The sequence below is a fragment of the Amblyomma mixtum genome, chromosome 9, assembly GCF_055824585.1.
Source record: "Amblyomma mixtum isolate Tamu chromosome 9, ASM5582458v1, whole genome shotgun sequence".
Classification (NCBI taxonomy): domain Eukaryota; kingdom Metazoa; phylum Arthropoda; class Arachnida; order Ixodida; family Ixodidae; genus Amblyomma; species Amblyomma mixtum.
The window spans coordinates 79,932,943-79,948,297 of record NC_143020.1 but is presented as its reverse complement, the minus strand read 5'-3'; the positions used below and the strand labels follow the sequence as shown (position 1 = coordinate 79,948,297).

General features: G+C 44.7%; 1 protein-coding gene across 2 annotated transcripts in view; it reads right to left on the bottom strand.

Moving 5' to 3' along the window:
- The window catches only part of sd (TEA domain transcription factor 1 homolog scalloped), a 49,317-nt gene that overhangs the window by 10,758 nt on the left and 23,204 nt on the right, over positions 1 to 15,355 (bottom strand). Inside the window, exons 3-8 of one of the 2 annotated variants that reach the window (XM_089560603.1) lie at positions 13,720 to 13,854; positions 9,083 to 9,123; positions 8,153 to 8,357; positions 6,844 to 6,906; positions 5,203 to 5,369; positions 686 to 767 (exon numbers count right to left, since the gene is read on the bottom strand). In XM_089560603.1, coding sequence (XP_089416729.1) covers positions 686 to 767; positions 5,203 to 5,369; positions 6,844 to 6,906; positions 8,153 to 8,357; positions 9,083 to 9,123; positions 13,720 to 13,854 — 693 coding nt within the window. The remainder of the gene's footprint in view (positions 1 to 685; positions 768 to 5,202; positions 5,370 to 6,843; positions 6,907 to 8,152; positions 8,358 to 9,082; positions 9,124 to 13,719; positions 13,855 to 15,355) is intronic. The other variant, XM_089560604.1, reaches the window with a different exon arrangement.

The following is a 15,355-nucleotide window of genomic DNA, read 5'->3' as shown; positions in this document are numbered from 1 at the left end:
TGCTGTGCTCTCCAGACCGAGCCTGCTTGCATATAAGCAAACTGTTGTAGTTTTGAACAGCTGTGAAAAAGCAGCTGCGTTTCTGCTCTTCGTGTCATGTCACTACTAGAACAACCCGCTTGTACATTAGTTGTTTACTTTCAGATGCTTTTCCCCTTTGCAGTTGTGCCCTCCAGAGAAGCCACTTTGGCAGAAGACTGTGTCACGTGCTCATGTCGTCATGAAGCTCATGTCTCCTGCCCCCATGTTCGGCTCACTCAAGCACTTGGTCGTAAAAAATGTTATATGACCAGAACCTGTTGATTTTTTTAACAGAGTAAATGCCAAATCATGTTATCGAGGAATGTATTAAATGGGATACGTTTGCCCGCGATTTTGAGCATGTGAACAGAGAAATCATTTCAACCGGGAAAATATCAATGAAGTTTTACTGTATTTGTAGCACTTCAGCTATGAGGCAGCTTTTTACAATATTACACTACAAACATGGTTCGCGATCTGCATTGATATGCACACTGTTCACTGCAAGTACTATATTGCAGACATTAAAATATCTTCTAAAATTTTCAAAACATGGCCCTTACAGTGTACCAAGAGGTCATAAATCTTGCGTTCTGTATGCTAACTCAAGTTGAATGAGACCACAAAAAAAAAGGCAATTCTTACAAAAACAGAACATACGTACCTCAACTTTCTCAACAACCTGCTTCCCAAACGAGCAAACCTTTGTAGAGCAAGTTATTGTCATGTTGTCATTACTTTCATATCTGTAAAACAAAAAGGGAATTTCTCAGCTTTGCTTGAAAGACAACTTCACAGCACAGTTAGCTGAGCAAGTTGGTGATGATTCACAGTGGCAAACAATGCAGAGGATGAAAGATTTAAAAAAGCAACACACGTAACCTTCCCTTTTTCTAGTTTTAGGGCCTCCGCATAGTATGCCACAATGAAAGATAGCTTCCTTTTGCAGCAGTAAGAATCTAGTAAAGTTCACCTCCTAAGCACTGTCATGCAATTTAACCCTTTGAAGGTTTTTGCCGTATAGGTACGGCGGCGGTTTTCTGTCCCGCAAGGTCTTTGCCGTACGGGTACGGTTTCGATCTTCCGTTTGAAATTTTGCACCAAAAGAACAATGCGTGCTCACTGGGGGGTGCTGCCACCTATTAGGACTTACAAGAAGTGTTTGAATTTTGTGCTGCTTTTTTTTGAGATAAGCAGAACTTATGTCTAGCTTTCGCACGGCGGCAGTCTGTGCACGGCGGCAGTCTGTCAGACTGCGGCAACACCCCTTTTGTAGTTTTGGTTTCGCGGCGCGAAATTTGAGTTTTCTTTTTGTCAGCACTATCTTGCAGGGGCTGCCGAAGTTGATTTCTATCTTTATTGGCGCTGCTCTTAGCTTGCTTATCACCGTTGCTCATTTCTATCTTTATTGGCGCTGCTCTTAGCCTGCTTATCACCGTTGCTCCTGAGGTATTCTTTGTGGCAACCCGCCTACGCGGTTTCCACTCCGCCACCGCCAATGGATCGTAACGGAGTCGCGCGAAACGTGTTTTCTCTTTGTGGGCACTGTTTTGCAGAGGCAGCGAAAGTTGATATCTATCTTTATTGGTGCTGCTCTTAGCTTGCTTATCACCGTTGCTATTCTATTCTATTGAACATTTTCCAGTTGTGAGTGATGCTGTCACCAAAGTACTGTTCCTAATTTTTTTTTTACTATTTATTCTCGATTATATACATTTTGTAGATTCAAGATCTGCAATAAAGTAATTTGACCACCTGGGAAAGTTTTCTTCAAAATAATTCGACCCTCAAAGGGTTAATATATAGTGCGCATATTTTTCTCCGCGTGCAAGCATTCTGCTGTGTCCTCGCCAACAGCTGCAGCATAATAGAAAGCATGCATCAGCAATTACACTGCGCTCACAGTTTACCTAGAGAAAATTATGAAGTACCTAATATACATCAGCAAACACTATTGGTGTGCTCACATAAAAGCCCAAAACATACAAATTTTCTTCACGTAATACGTCAAGAAAGTTCGAATACCAAAGTGCACACTGTATTATTTTTGTCATATCGCCCAAGCCCTTTCACTGTGCCATTCTGATTCTCAAACTTATCTGACACCTGCGCATTGAATTATGCTTTAACTCCAGTCATCTGTCCATTTTCTTCTTTCTGAGAGATGGATTTATTGCCTGTACCATTGCATGATATCCCCTGTTTAGGTACAAGTATACCTCTATCTTAAATACACTTCTTGCAAGTTACCATCTTCTCAGCTCTGCTGTTTCCTAATTGTTTCAGGTCCCATTTATCATTTCTATCCAAAGCAAATCTTTTTCTGCTTAAATAACACAGCCAGGACTCACGAAAGCCAATTTGTTGGTTCTACAAAGAAACACACTGATAACTAATTTTTACACGCATGTACAAAATTTCTTACAAACTCTCCAATTAGCTGGAAAATATAACATTAAAATATCAGCACTTGTGAAATCAGCACCTGGGCATCATGAAATCATTTTATTTTTAAAAAATGCACATGATGCTAGAAATTTAAAAAATATAGAGAAGGTATTACAGTCGACGACCGATTTTTCGCTCTCTCTAGGGACCGTGAAAACGATCGAAAAATCGGGCAGTCCGGAAAATCAAATTTCACCGAGAAAATCACAAACTTATTTACCAGTACGCCGGAGAAAGCAGCCAATTGTATTGCACACATTCTAAAGCTTCTCACGACTATATTTCGCCACGCGACATACCGTATAAACGCGTATAAGGGCCGCACTTATATGCGCACTTATACACAAATCGGTGCTTCCTAGAGCACATTCCAACAAAAAAATGCGAGTTTTCAATGTACACAATTGCGCACAGAGCACCTTAAAGAGGCAATAATGTTTTAGCATGATAATACAAATGTCAGTGTATGATGTGTTATTGCAACAAGATGAGTTAAGGCGACAGATAAGGCGAACACATGGCATACAGAGATGAGGTGTATAATGAGAGACTTCTGACATAGTTTTACTCCTTCTGCACAAGGCATGCAAGGGGGGGACCCCGGTCTTGAAAAAAAAATTTTATTAATCTAGATATAGTAATGAAATTTTCAGGCCACATGTATTTTTGTGTGCTGATTTTAGATATGCCATTTAATTTTGTGTAAAACAATTCCTTGAGCACTTATGCAATTTTTATGCAAGTCTTTTGGAGAGAGCATATAAGAAAATTTGCTGCAGGAAACTCGCTGAAATGCATACCATTGGGCTCTCTTGACATGAAGGAATGCAATAAGGGTAAAATTATCATCCTGGCTATCATAGAACTTGAGTTAGAGTTTTGAAGTTGTCGCTTCACAAACAGGAATACACACTTTTCTTCTCATTTCTGAAGCGACAACTTCAAAACTCTATAACTCAAGTTCTATGATAGTCAGGATGATAATTTTACCCTTATTGTATTCCTTGGTGTCAAGAGAACCCAATGGCATGCATTTCAGCGAGTTTCCTGCAGCAAATTTTCTACAAAACTTTTCCCAAAATACTTGGATAAAAATTGCACAAGTGCTCAAGGAATTGTTTTACACGAAATTAAATGACATATCCAGAATCAGCGCACAAAACTACATGTGGCCTGGAAATTTCATAACTGTGACTTCATTAATAAAAATTTTTTTTCGAAGACCAGGGTCCCCCCTTAAGATTCACAAAGGCTAGTTGTACAATGTGCAAGAGAAAACGATCTGGCGAAAGCATGGCTGCTGCATGTGTAAGATAGCAGCTCAAGATCATCATGGTAGCAGCTCTGCTACTGGCATGCCTTTTTGAAAATTTTTACGGCCTGTTCTCCATTCTCGATGGTCACAGACATTCCCACAAGACAAGATATTTGATCAAAGAGGGGGTGTCAGCAGGCTATTCAAAGAGAAAAGCATAGCTGTGATGTTGAAGAATTTCAAGTCAGAACCCATACAAACAAATCCAATTGCCACTGATTTTATTTGATACTTCTTGTATCTTACAACTCGTAATGGTTTTATGATATTACAGTAGATTTCATTTGATTGGATGGGGTTTAACGTCCCAAAGTTACTCAGGCTATGATGGATGCCGCAGTGGAAGTTTTCAGAGCACACAGGCCTCTAGAATTTCAACTGCATCGAAATACGACTGCCATGGCCGGGATTGAACCTGTGTCTTTCGGGTCAGCAGCATAACCAGTGAGCCACCACCATGGATTATATTACAGTAGAATAAAGCGCCTTATCATATCTTCGGTGAATGCCTCATCTTGTTGTGTTGGTGTAGCAGCAGCACATAAACTGAATAGATTCAGTGCACCCAATATAGTTGCAAAATATCAACCCATGTGTGAATGCTGCAAACTAATAGCACAGGTGTAATCATAATACACACAGTATGGAATTTTTATCTGGGCAGTAGTGAAATACGGTCAAATCTTGACAAAGAAAAATGGATATTACATATTATTGGCTCTTTAATTGTAACACCCACATGCAGTTTTCACTTTATATATTGAACCCAGTTTGCCATAAATTGCAAGCTTGAGATGGCAAGAATGCAAGCCCACGATGGCGAGCCGCAAGCTTCGCCGCACAACAGATGTGATGTGTGGTGGTGCACCAAACGTTCGTTCCAAGGCAAGCGCTTTTAACTTGCATCCCATTCAACAATACCCCATACCCCAGAAGCAGCAGCATAGGTTGAAGCCTTACAGTAATTAATCCGTGCTCATGTCCACTGTCACGGAGGTTGTAAAAACAGGGATAGCTTGCCCGCTGACATAGCATATTGCATGAGACACTGCCGCAATGCGGGGAAGCCGCCCTAGTTGGCGCTAAGCCAGCCGCCATTTTCTGCAGGTGGTGCAGTGCGGGAAAGCCAACCTAACTGGCACTTGTTTTTGTTTTTCGAGGGGGCTTCTAGAAACAGCGCAAGTGCCTTTGAAATCGTGCTAAAGTTTCCGAAAAGTCTCCCACTTCTTCTCGTAAAAGTAACCTCAGTCCCTTCACTGATTAAAGTGCGCATACTCTTGCGTGCGTTCTTGATTAAATTTTATACTACAAATTTGAGCTATATCGAATTATTTTATGCTTTTCTTTACCTATTTGCTATAAAAAAGGTTCACCTGTAAGCGCTAGGTGCACTCGAAGAGCAAGGCAATGACACTCACTGACTAGTGACGCCATAAAAGACGCCAGCTTCGTCTTGAATGCTTGTGTTGAGATCGGCCCAGAACTTGACCAAAAAGAAGGCGTCCTGAGGACCCTTGTCATACAGCTCCTTAAGGCCCCCCTTCTTCTCGGGAAACTTGTCATAGATTTGCCGGATGTCCACAGCCTGGGGAAGAGAAACGGGGGAAGAGAATTGAAACTTGAAGGAAAACAAAACAGAAAGAAAGTAAAACAACCCCAAGAGGCTGGCAACATTTCCTTGCCACCACATGTTTAGTGCTTGATTATTCCTTTAGTCCATCATAAACAAAAGTATGGTTGCTATAAAGTGACAAAAAGCTTAAATCAGGCATGTCTTGTTGGCATCCTAGGTGTGCAAAAGAAATGTAATTCTGCAGGTGTGAATGTTGCACACTTGAAGAATCATGTGTGCATGACAGATCATGCGTAAAATCCCACAAATTCGTTGTCTAGCCTGGTTGTTTTTTGCCCACCTGTGCATATGCATTTTCTGTATCTATCATTTCCCAGAGTAGAGACTAAGCAAACTGGTAACTAAACTGATCTTGTTGTTTTATGGAACTATAGCTTATACCAAACACCGCATACGATCTTTCTGATAGCCATTTTGGAAAATTGTTGTACATTGCAACTGATGCACATATATCAACATGCAAGCACTCTATGGCCGTGGACATAGGCAATATAACTGCTCAAAAAAAAAGAAAACAATCAGACTTCATAAGCATCCAGGACAGCAGCTTGGGAATGTTTGTTACTCACTTGTGATGGAACAGCGCAAAACACCGAGACAAGAGACAAGCGCTGACTTACAACTGATTTTTATTTCGAAGAAACACTGCTTCTTATACCTTCTTCACCCCCTCAAAACACATGGGTTACCACCATATCATTCAGGAGTTCGAAAATGACAATCTAACACTTATAATCAGAGAGATTTATAGTCACATTTTTAACATGACGAATTCTTTCTTTGTTAAAGCAACAGACGGTGTGCTGACACAATCGTCATGCAGCCTCGCTATCAAAGCTGCCTAGATTATTTCGCGGACTAACTGGTCTTTGTGATTAGCCAAGGCTCTGCATTTTTGGAAATCAGGTGCACCACTTGTTGAAGGGCAATCTCTGCAATGAATTCCTAGGTTCCTGCAAGCTTGCTCGAAATTAGTTTTGTGTTCTAGTAGCCTTTCGTTCATGCACCTGCCAGTCTGCCCTATGTATTGTTTCCCACAGGTCACTGGCAACGAATAAACAAGGCCTTCAGTACACTCCACAAAGGGGCTTCGACGCTTTATCGTGCTTCCCTGCTTCTTTTTGGTCGGGTCGGAATTGACTCATCTGCACAGACTTTTCAGTTTATTAGGAGCAGTCATCACTACATTCATGCCAGCTTTTCGACCAATGTGATTATAAATCTCTGATTATCAGTCTTAGGTTGTCATTTTAGAACGCTTAATCAATATGGTTGTGACACGTGTTTTGAGGGTGTGAAGAAAGTATAAGAAGCAGCATTTCTTTGAAATAAAATTCACGAGCATGCACTGGATTGCACATGGTGCACACAACTAAAAATGACGACTTGGCACATGGTTTCAGGACAATGTAGCAATTGAACCTACCTCCAGGAGTGGGTCTGCATAGGTAGGTGGGCCACCAATGTGCACAAACAGATGCTTGTTACACTGGAAAGAAAACAGTACAACACTGCTTTAGACTACAGTATTACTATAAATCCACCTGTTGACATATCAATCTCATTTCAGATTATTCAGGCAATCTCTTATCTGAAGATTTCAGCTGTGTAACCGGCTGCACTATTTGCACCATTTATTTCTGACCTTTCAACACGGCCTTCGCAAGTATTCAAGGACTTTTCAATAAGGCCTTTGAACAAGGATTCAGCAAGGGCAATAATCTCATTGTTTATTATTATTTTACTTTTTTATTTAGGTAGAGAAGCAGATGCTTTATGTCATGGTCCACAAGACTGGCCGGGCTGCCAACGCAGCCATACCGATACAAAGTGAAGGCCGATAGTTTCCACTAAAACTTTGTAGTTGAAGAAAAATTCATCTTTGTACAGGGATCCAACCTGCCCGGGGCATTCGCTCTATCGATTAAGCTAACCAGAATGGCTGGGAGATGTTAAAGCAAGGCCGATTTGATCGGCAACGGGATTCAGTCTGTAGAGCAAAACGTACCACTGCGCCATTTGTCGCATACTTATAAAACCCCCAGTTGGTGCGCTACACCACCGGCCATTTGTGTAGTGCGGCGAAGCCTGCCGCCTGCCATAGGCACAGGCAACGTTTAGTGCTCGGGGTACAATATACCAGTTCTCAGCACGATAGCATTGAGCCTCCCATGCTGCAGAAAATCCAGCATCGTCGTCAGTGTTGTGAATGAAAAATCCGCGGAGAAACAACCTAGATGGGCCACCTAGGTCACACGACCTTAGTCGCCATCACAACCTGTTGCAGAGTAGTCCCTCTTGAACGGCATCATCATCATCACCATGCACTCGTTGCCAAGCACCGCCTCGTGGTTCATGGTTCTGTGTCACCCATCATCCCGACCTCTAAAGTATTTCATAATACACTCCGATTCAGACAGTTTTAAAATTTTTATCATCACAAACTTCGGATAAACCATAATCATATCGTCAAGAGCATACTGTTTTACAAGGTGCCATCCACCAGGAGAGTTCTAAGAACCTGTAACTTTATTTGGACTGCTGAAACATAGGGGCCCGGCTTAATGAAATTTGCGACTTAACGAAGTTTTTTGGTACAAGTGTGGCTTTTGTATCGAGGTTCGACAGGATTGCGACAGGTACCCCAAAAGTTCCCTATACAGTGATTGCTGCATAACTCTATCACTCGCAGTTGACGTCGCAGAAGAGACGAAACAAAAGAAAACGACCGTTACCATTACCGTGTCAGCATCCTGCTGCAGTTCCATGAAGGCGGAGAACTCGACCAGGCGCAACTTGTGGGTGGCGATGGAGCGGCCTTCCCAGGAGGGCGTCATGCCGCCGTGCGGAGGTGGCAGCAGGTCGACACCCGCACCACCACTGCCGGGGGGAGCCTTGGGGCTCTGCAGAGCATAGGGCTGGGACGCAAAGGGCTTGACGCTGCAACACCAGGGGGAGAGGGGGGCATAAGTCTCAGGACCTAACTAGGTGTCACAGTCGGGCACAATGGCTTCACTTGGTGCACGGCCCAGCCATGCACATTAGGGACATTGATTTAGTTGAGTAAGACTGTAGGCCAGTTGGCAAGACATAATAGGCCTAAAGAAATGCAAGAAACCACAGCACATGGGAATGGAACAATGTAGCCATCTTGTGTTACCCGCTTCAACTGCCTGTGTTTTTTCTGTGGTTCTTCAGTCTTATTAATAGGTGCACAGGCACACATACACATAAGAAACTACTGGACGTTTCACCCCCATTCAAGGAAAATATTGACGGTGATTCACCAGTAGTGCCCGCATCTCTCCCCAATACCACATCAGAGTGCCTACTCGAAGACCAGCACAGGAAAACCCACCAGGGTGACATATCAGAAGAAGGCACACTACCGAGTGTGCTCAATGTTGCCTTTAGTGATATTTCCACATGAAAATAGAAAGAATAATTCCAGCTGGAAACGCACTTTTGGAGTTTCTAAAATGGCCTTTTTAAGAGATTTCAGCTTGAGCTAGCTTAAGGAGGACATTTTCCAGCTGGAAGCAAGGAATCCACTTACTAATTGAGATCCGCCCAAGCACAACCATATGGCTACAAAAAAAAAAGCTATACAGCATTCTCAGAAGCTTTGCAATGCAAGGGAAGTTCGTCTTGGTCTGATAACTTACTCTTCAGATGTTCCAGGCTGACCAAGAGGTGATTGCCAAAACTGGAAAAGGAAAAGGAAAATAGATTTATGAAGAATAAAGGCACTCCAAAAAAATTCTTTCTATCGTCCTACAAGAGCAAATTTTGAACCTTCACACAAGAATTCCCATTTTTTGTGAACACTCATCGCAGCATGCAGCAGTGGCATCGTTCTGAATAAACTTTGGCATGAATAAACTTTGGCATACCCTGGTGAAAATCTTTCCCAGCCTAACTGGTTTATGGAACAATTTCCTGCTGGTTCCAGTTGGAACCAAGTGGAACCCAGATGGTTCCAACGGGAACCCACTGGAAATTGTTCCATAAACCAGTTGGGCTGGAAAAGATTTTCGCATGGTAAATAATCATGCTATTACTTAATGTTCCCTAATGTCTTCTATTATAAAATAGATAAGCTGACTGGACCAAATTTGGAGGTCAGCAGGTCGTAATTTCGCTATGAATAGGCAAATGAAGTGTACGCAATGAACAAACTGCAGGCCAGTGATATAGACACTGGAGCCACAGTTTGCTGTTCATGAAGGCAGACGTGTACCCATTTTTGAAAGTTTATCACAAAATATTGGAGGATTTCAAAGTGGAGTTTTGCAACTGGTATCAACAAAGAGAGATGAAAAGAGATCAACGTGGATTAAAGAACAGATGCAAGTTCAGCATGTTCCAATCAAAATTAGGAGGCAGATGAAAGATGGCAAGACGTGTCGTAAGCAAAATATACAACTGGTGATCACGGGGATGAGAGTGTAGACACAAAAGGAATGACAATATTGCAAGGCTTTGGCAAAAGAGGGCAAAAAAAATGACGTGGAGTGACATAGTAAAAAAAATTTGGTCATACAGTCAGCCCTGTTAGCATAATTACTGGGGATTAGACAAACCACTCGATGAGTCCTTTAGGAAGGGATCCCGCTAGCAATTTTTCACTATGTTTCCATGATCGCTGTACTCCTCCAGCTTAATATAGAAACACAAATTTTAGCTCATTAAGAAGATAAGTGTATGTTTTAAAGGCCTGTGTTTATTAGCATCAGCATTCGTTAGCAAGCATGGAGTGAGCAATAAACGTGGTGCATAGAACAACACTTTTGTTCAACTTACCTGCTTACAGTATACGTTTTGGAAAAACTACAGCACCAAAAAAGGAGCTGCCTCTTCAGAATTCAAATAAATGTTAATCTCGGTGCACTGAGAGTAGTTTCTGGCTGCAGTGGGTAGTCATTTACAGTGGTGCAGAAAAAAGACCAAAAATTTTTTTAAATGACGCATTTAAGGGACCAATAGCTTTTTCTATTATGGACCAAAAAAACATACATCTGACACATTTGTCGAATCCGCATATTCCGTTAAGTGTGCAAAACTTCTTCAGGCTGCATTTGGTATTAACATTACTTTTTATTCAAAGTTAACTGTCATTGCCAAAAACTGTGCACACAGAGGTCTGGCAACATGGTGCAAGACAGCCATGGGTCGCATTTTGGCGGTGACGGTTAACTCTGAACAACAAAACCTAAAGAACTGTTAAGTGCATCTCAATGGAATTTTGCACACTTAAAGGAATATGCGCAATCCATAAATGTGCCAAATGTGCTTGTGTTTTCACCAGTTGGATGAGAAAGCTATTGAGCTCCTAATATCCACCACTTTCGTCACTTTTTTTTGAGCACCGGTCCTAGGTAACTGTTCACTTGAACCAAAAACCTCTCTCAAAAGTACCGATTATCAGATTATCATTTCGTTTCAATGCTGAAGAAGCTGCCCCCTTTTAGGTGCAGCAGGTTTTCTCAAACACATCTTGCAAACAGGCAAGTTGAAAAAAAATTTGTTTCATGTACTATGTCTTTTCGCTTACTCCATCCACTCCTACAGAAAATTATTACACACTTTATCTTAGCCAAAAAGGTTCCGAGAAGCGATCGTCTACTGTGCGATGGCAGTGCCCGTTGAAGAACCGCAGGTGGTCGAAATTTCCGGAGCCCTTCACTACGGCGTTTCGTGGGACGTTAAACCCCATAAACCAAACCAAACCAGAAAATTATTGCTATTTACAAAGCATGCCGCTGAAACGCAAACGCATTTATCTTTCTAAAGAGCTATAAACTGTTTTTCTATCATAGGCGGGATGAATACAGCGCTAGCCCAAAAATTGCGAAAATTGACCCGAGGCCGCGCAGCCGTAGGACCCCCGCCTTAATTCTCCGGCGGCGGGAGTTTTTTTTTTTTTTTTAACTGCTGGCAGCTATCGTCACAATTTAAAAAAAAAAAAAGAAGGAATAAACCTCGAAAGTGAGTGGGTCAAGCAACAGGCATCCCTACCTATATGCCGTCAAGTAGCCGAGAGTTGACGTGGCGCCCCTCAGAACGGGTTGTGTTCCGCGTTCGTCGCGTGTCTGACCGCCGCCGCAACCGCCGCGGCGTTCTTAGTAACGTGCTTCGCTTGCCCACTTGGCGCGATAAGTTAAAGGAGCGGGAGCCCCCCCACTTCAGAGCCAGTGCCGCTGGCGCAAGCATACGAAGCAAGATCAAGGTGCGCACACGCGATGAGTGACAGAGCCGCGCCTCGTGTCGAACGACGCTCGGAATCATGGCCCCGAAGAGCACTCGACACCGGAATTCTCCGGAGTGCCTGGAGAGATAGGTATCAGCGAGAAGAGGGAGCGCATAACCCTGTCAGCAAGGAAACATGTTTATCTAGCGAGACTACTGTCTTTTGTTTGTTTGTTTTTTTTTTTCACGGTAAAGCAAACACCAAAGTCGGATGCACGCGCCGTACGCCCATAACACCTATAGCATATCGTGTACCGTGCTACCTTCTTCGGTAAACGTTAGCGCCGCATAAAACAATCACGTGAAAGGAAGACAGGACGAAAAATATGCACCAACTCGCCCAGCAACAAGTTTTGCTTGAGTACCGTGCTACCGTTAACGTAGCACCCGGCGCCTGCGCGTCGTCAGTGCGTATGCGCACATCGCCTTGACGGCGATAGATGGCGCCAGGTACCTGGCAGATGCATGCGCGCGTGCCTAATCGCTACCAATCAGCGCGCGCATAGTAGCGGTGGGCGGGCTCCCGGCATTCCGGTAACGGTAACACGGTACACGGTATGCTAAAGGTGTCTAATATAAGCACTGCTACCCCAATTCATTTTTCGATCACACCGTCGCTGGTCTCAATGGGTAGTTTTCGCGTGACGTCAAGGGCGCCATCTTTGGGTAGCAGGGCCTAAGGCGGAAACGCTCCTTTGTCCCCCTGTCGAAGGGCGTGGGCCCTACAGCCCTAGCGAGCCTGCATCCCCTCTCCAACTTCTCCTATTCACTCCTAGGGGCCACTAGCCCCAGCAATGAACAACCGACACCTCACAGCACCGGGGACGAAGGATCGTCTCCCCTTACCTGCCTATCCACTGCTGCATTGCCATAAAAAGTAACCGGTTGGTGAATAGCGAATTAGGAAAAGATGACAGCCGCTGTGACGTCGCTGCAAACTATGTACGACGTCAGTCTGACAGCTTAGAAGTTATGTGCTCCTTCAGCGTTGATATGAAAGGCATGCAATGCTGACAAATGACAAAAGGCCACAATAATAATGAATAGAAAAAACTCCCACGACCCTCATCTTCCTTAAGGACAAGGAAACGACAGTGACAGCTAACACAGCCCTTCCCCATTTGTGCGTCCGCTCTGTAGACATACCTGTATCAAACGACCACAGATATATCCCTTATGGCCCACGAGCCTGCCTACATATAAAGTCCTCACTTGCCGGCAGGGGGCGGAATTTCGACAACAAATCTGTGCCGACCGCGACGCCATTTACTCCAGGTGGGGGTCCCTAACCATTACAACATCTCGCCTGAGCTGCAGGACAAAGGCCAGTTATAAAATCTGCTTCCAGTGAACTTCAGTTAACACTGTCCTCCGCCCGCCGCGGCCACCCGTGCCAGCAAAGAGAGACTTTTAGCATAGCGCGTGCCGCTACCACTACAGCTTACCGCGCGCCGTAATCTCCAACCTGACTATCGATCGCGATCGCCTGCATTTTCGTTCCCATGAAGTCTATACAGCGGAAGTTCCTCTTGCGCCCAGCTATCCCTATGAGGTTGGTTTATGGGGTTTAACGTCCCAAAGCGACTAAGGCTATGAGAGACGCCGTAGTGGAGGGCTCCGGAAATTTCGACCACCTGGAGTTCTTTAACGTGCACTGACATCGCACAGTAAACGGGCCTCGAATTTCTCCTCCAAAGAAATTCACCCGCCGCGACCGGGATCGAACCCGCGTCTTTCGGGCCAGCAGCCGAGCACCATAGCCACTGAGCCACCGCGGCGGCCTATCCCTATGAGAGAATTTACAAATCCAAGGCCTAAGACCTGCCTCATCCCTCGCAATCTTCCGTGGCACGGCACCCCAATGGGCACTGAAACTGCCTTAGACGTCCTGTAGACGTCCAAGACGTTCGTGAGACATCCAAGACGTTTGTGAGACCTCCAAGACGTTTGTGAGACGTCCATGGGAGTTTCAGTGCCCATTGGGACTGCACGGACGAGCACGTTTTTTTTTTTTTTTTTTTTAAAGGAGGCTGCGCAGCCCGTAGGAACTCACCGGTGCTCCAGTGTAGCTGACGGGAGGAACTAGGGAGGCCAGGCTGGCCTTGTTCTGCATGGCCGTGGCCGACACAATCTGCGCCGAAGACAGCGACGTCAGAGACTGAAGCGCTTTCTCCTTCGCCGCCGTGTCCTGGAAGGGCGCAACAAAAGCGCCGGTATCAATAAGACGCGGGCGATAGCAGCGACTACCTCTCTTAACGGCGAGCTGCAGGGGATGCGAAAATATTCGCGAAGGGTCAATACACCTTCGAGAGGTGCCTTTGAGAGCCCAAAAAAAGGTGGTTAGATGCGCAGGTACCGGCAACACGGAGGCGAACATAGATAAACAAGCATATACAACCAATGATCACTGCATAAGTGTGAGCGAGAAGCGGGCTTTTTTTTTTCTTTTCTCCAATTACTTTTACTAACGCTATTTAAACACCACAGAAAACGTAGGGAAAATGTGCTTCTTCAAACACAAGGTGCGGAGGAGGCAGGAGGGAGCAGTTGAAAACAATTCCTCTTGACGAAGCGTTGGCTACCGGCTTGAAGATTCCCTTCCGCCTCTAGTTAGTCTTGCGTTTCATGAGAAAAATAGTTGTGAAACAATATGCGCAACACAGTATAACTTTCAGTGCAAAAGTTACAACGAACTTGTTTCTTATTAACAAACTGAATGTTCGCTTTCACATTGCACTTACCACACAGGAAAAAAAAGTATGGTGCGTGCACGCGTCTGCGTGCGTGTATGTTACTCTTAATTAAATAAAAAAACAGACTGAAAAAATTGGCATTGGCTTAGCTCTGCTATGCCAGGATATACATAGCGTAAGTACTGACGTAACGTGGCTCTGCGCCGGCGGCGGCAGCAGCGAGGCGCACCATCTGTGCGCAGTGACGTCACTCGCTCCTCGCGCATGCTCAGTATGGTCAACGGAGGGAGCACGCGAAACGGACGGACTGTGGCCAATGTACCTCACGCTACAAAATTGCTAGAAGTACGCCGCATGTTCCGCTGCTTCACGACATAACTGCGTTCGTGCAACGAGTTTGGGGACGTGTGTCTTTCAACAAATAACATATGCGCGCACAACCACACGTACGAATGCATTTACGGGGCGTGTGTGCGCTTGCATACCCCCCCCCCCCCCCCCCCTTCACTCTCCTACCAAAAGGAAACATTCTACAATCCTGCCGAAGACAAGTTTTCACAAGTCACATGCCTAAGTCACTCCAGAAACCTTTGGTTTTACAACAAACTAATGTGCAATGTGTTGATAAGCGCATACCCAAATATCTTCAAGCATGAGAAGGATATCTTTAAATGGACCCTGAAATGGTTTTGATGGTCATAATCTAGGGCAAGATATCTGTAGAGGTGGTCTTGCGAGTAGCCACTCGCAGTAGCTTGCAACCGATTAGGGCGACACCTCACCTCGCGTCCCCTACCCCGATGACGTAAGTGGGCAGCCTGGGCGAGCCTTCTCGTTGGGCCTGCCCAGATTGGTGTGGGTGCGGACGAGGCGCGGAGGGCTAGACCCGACCTGTTTTCTTTCTCTGTTTTCTGGAGCATCGGCGTGTATAAGTTGAAGGGGGGGGGGGGGGGGGGGAAGCATCGTTACCAATCGCCGATGTCATCGGAGTTAATG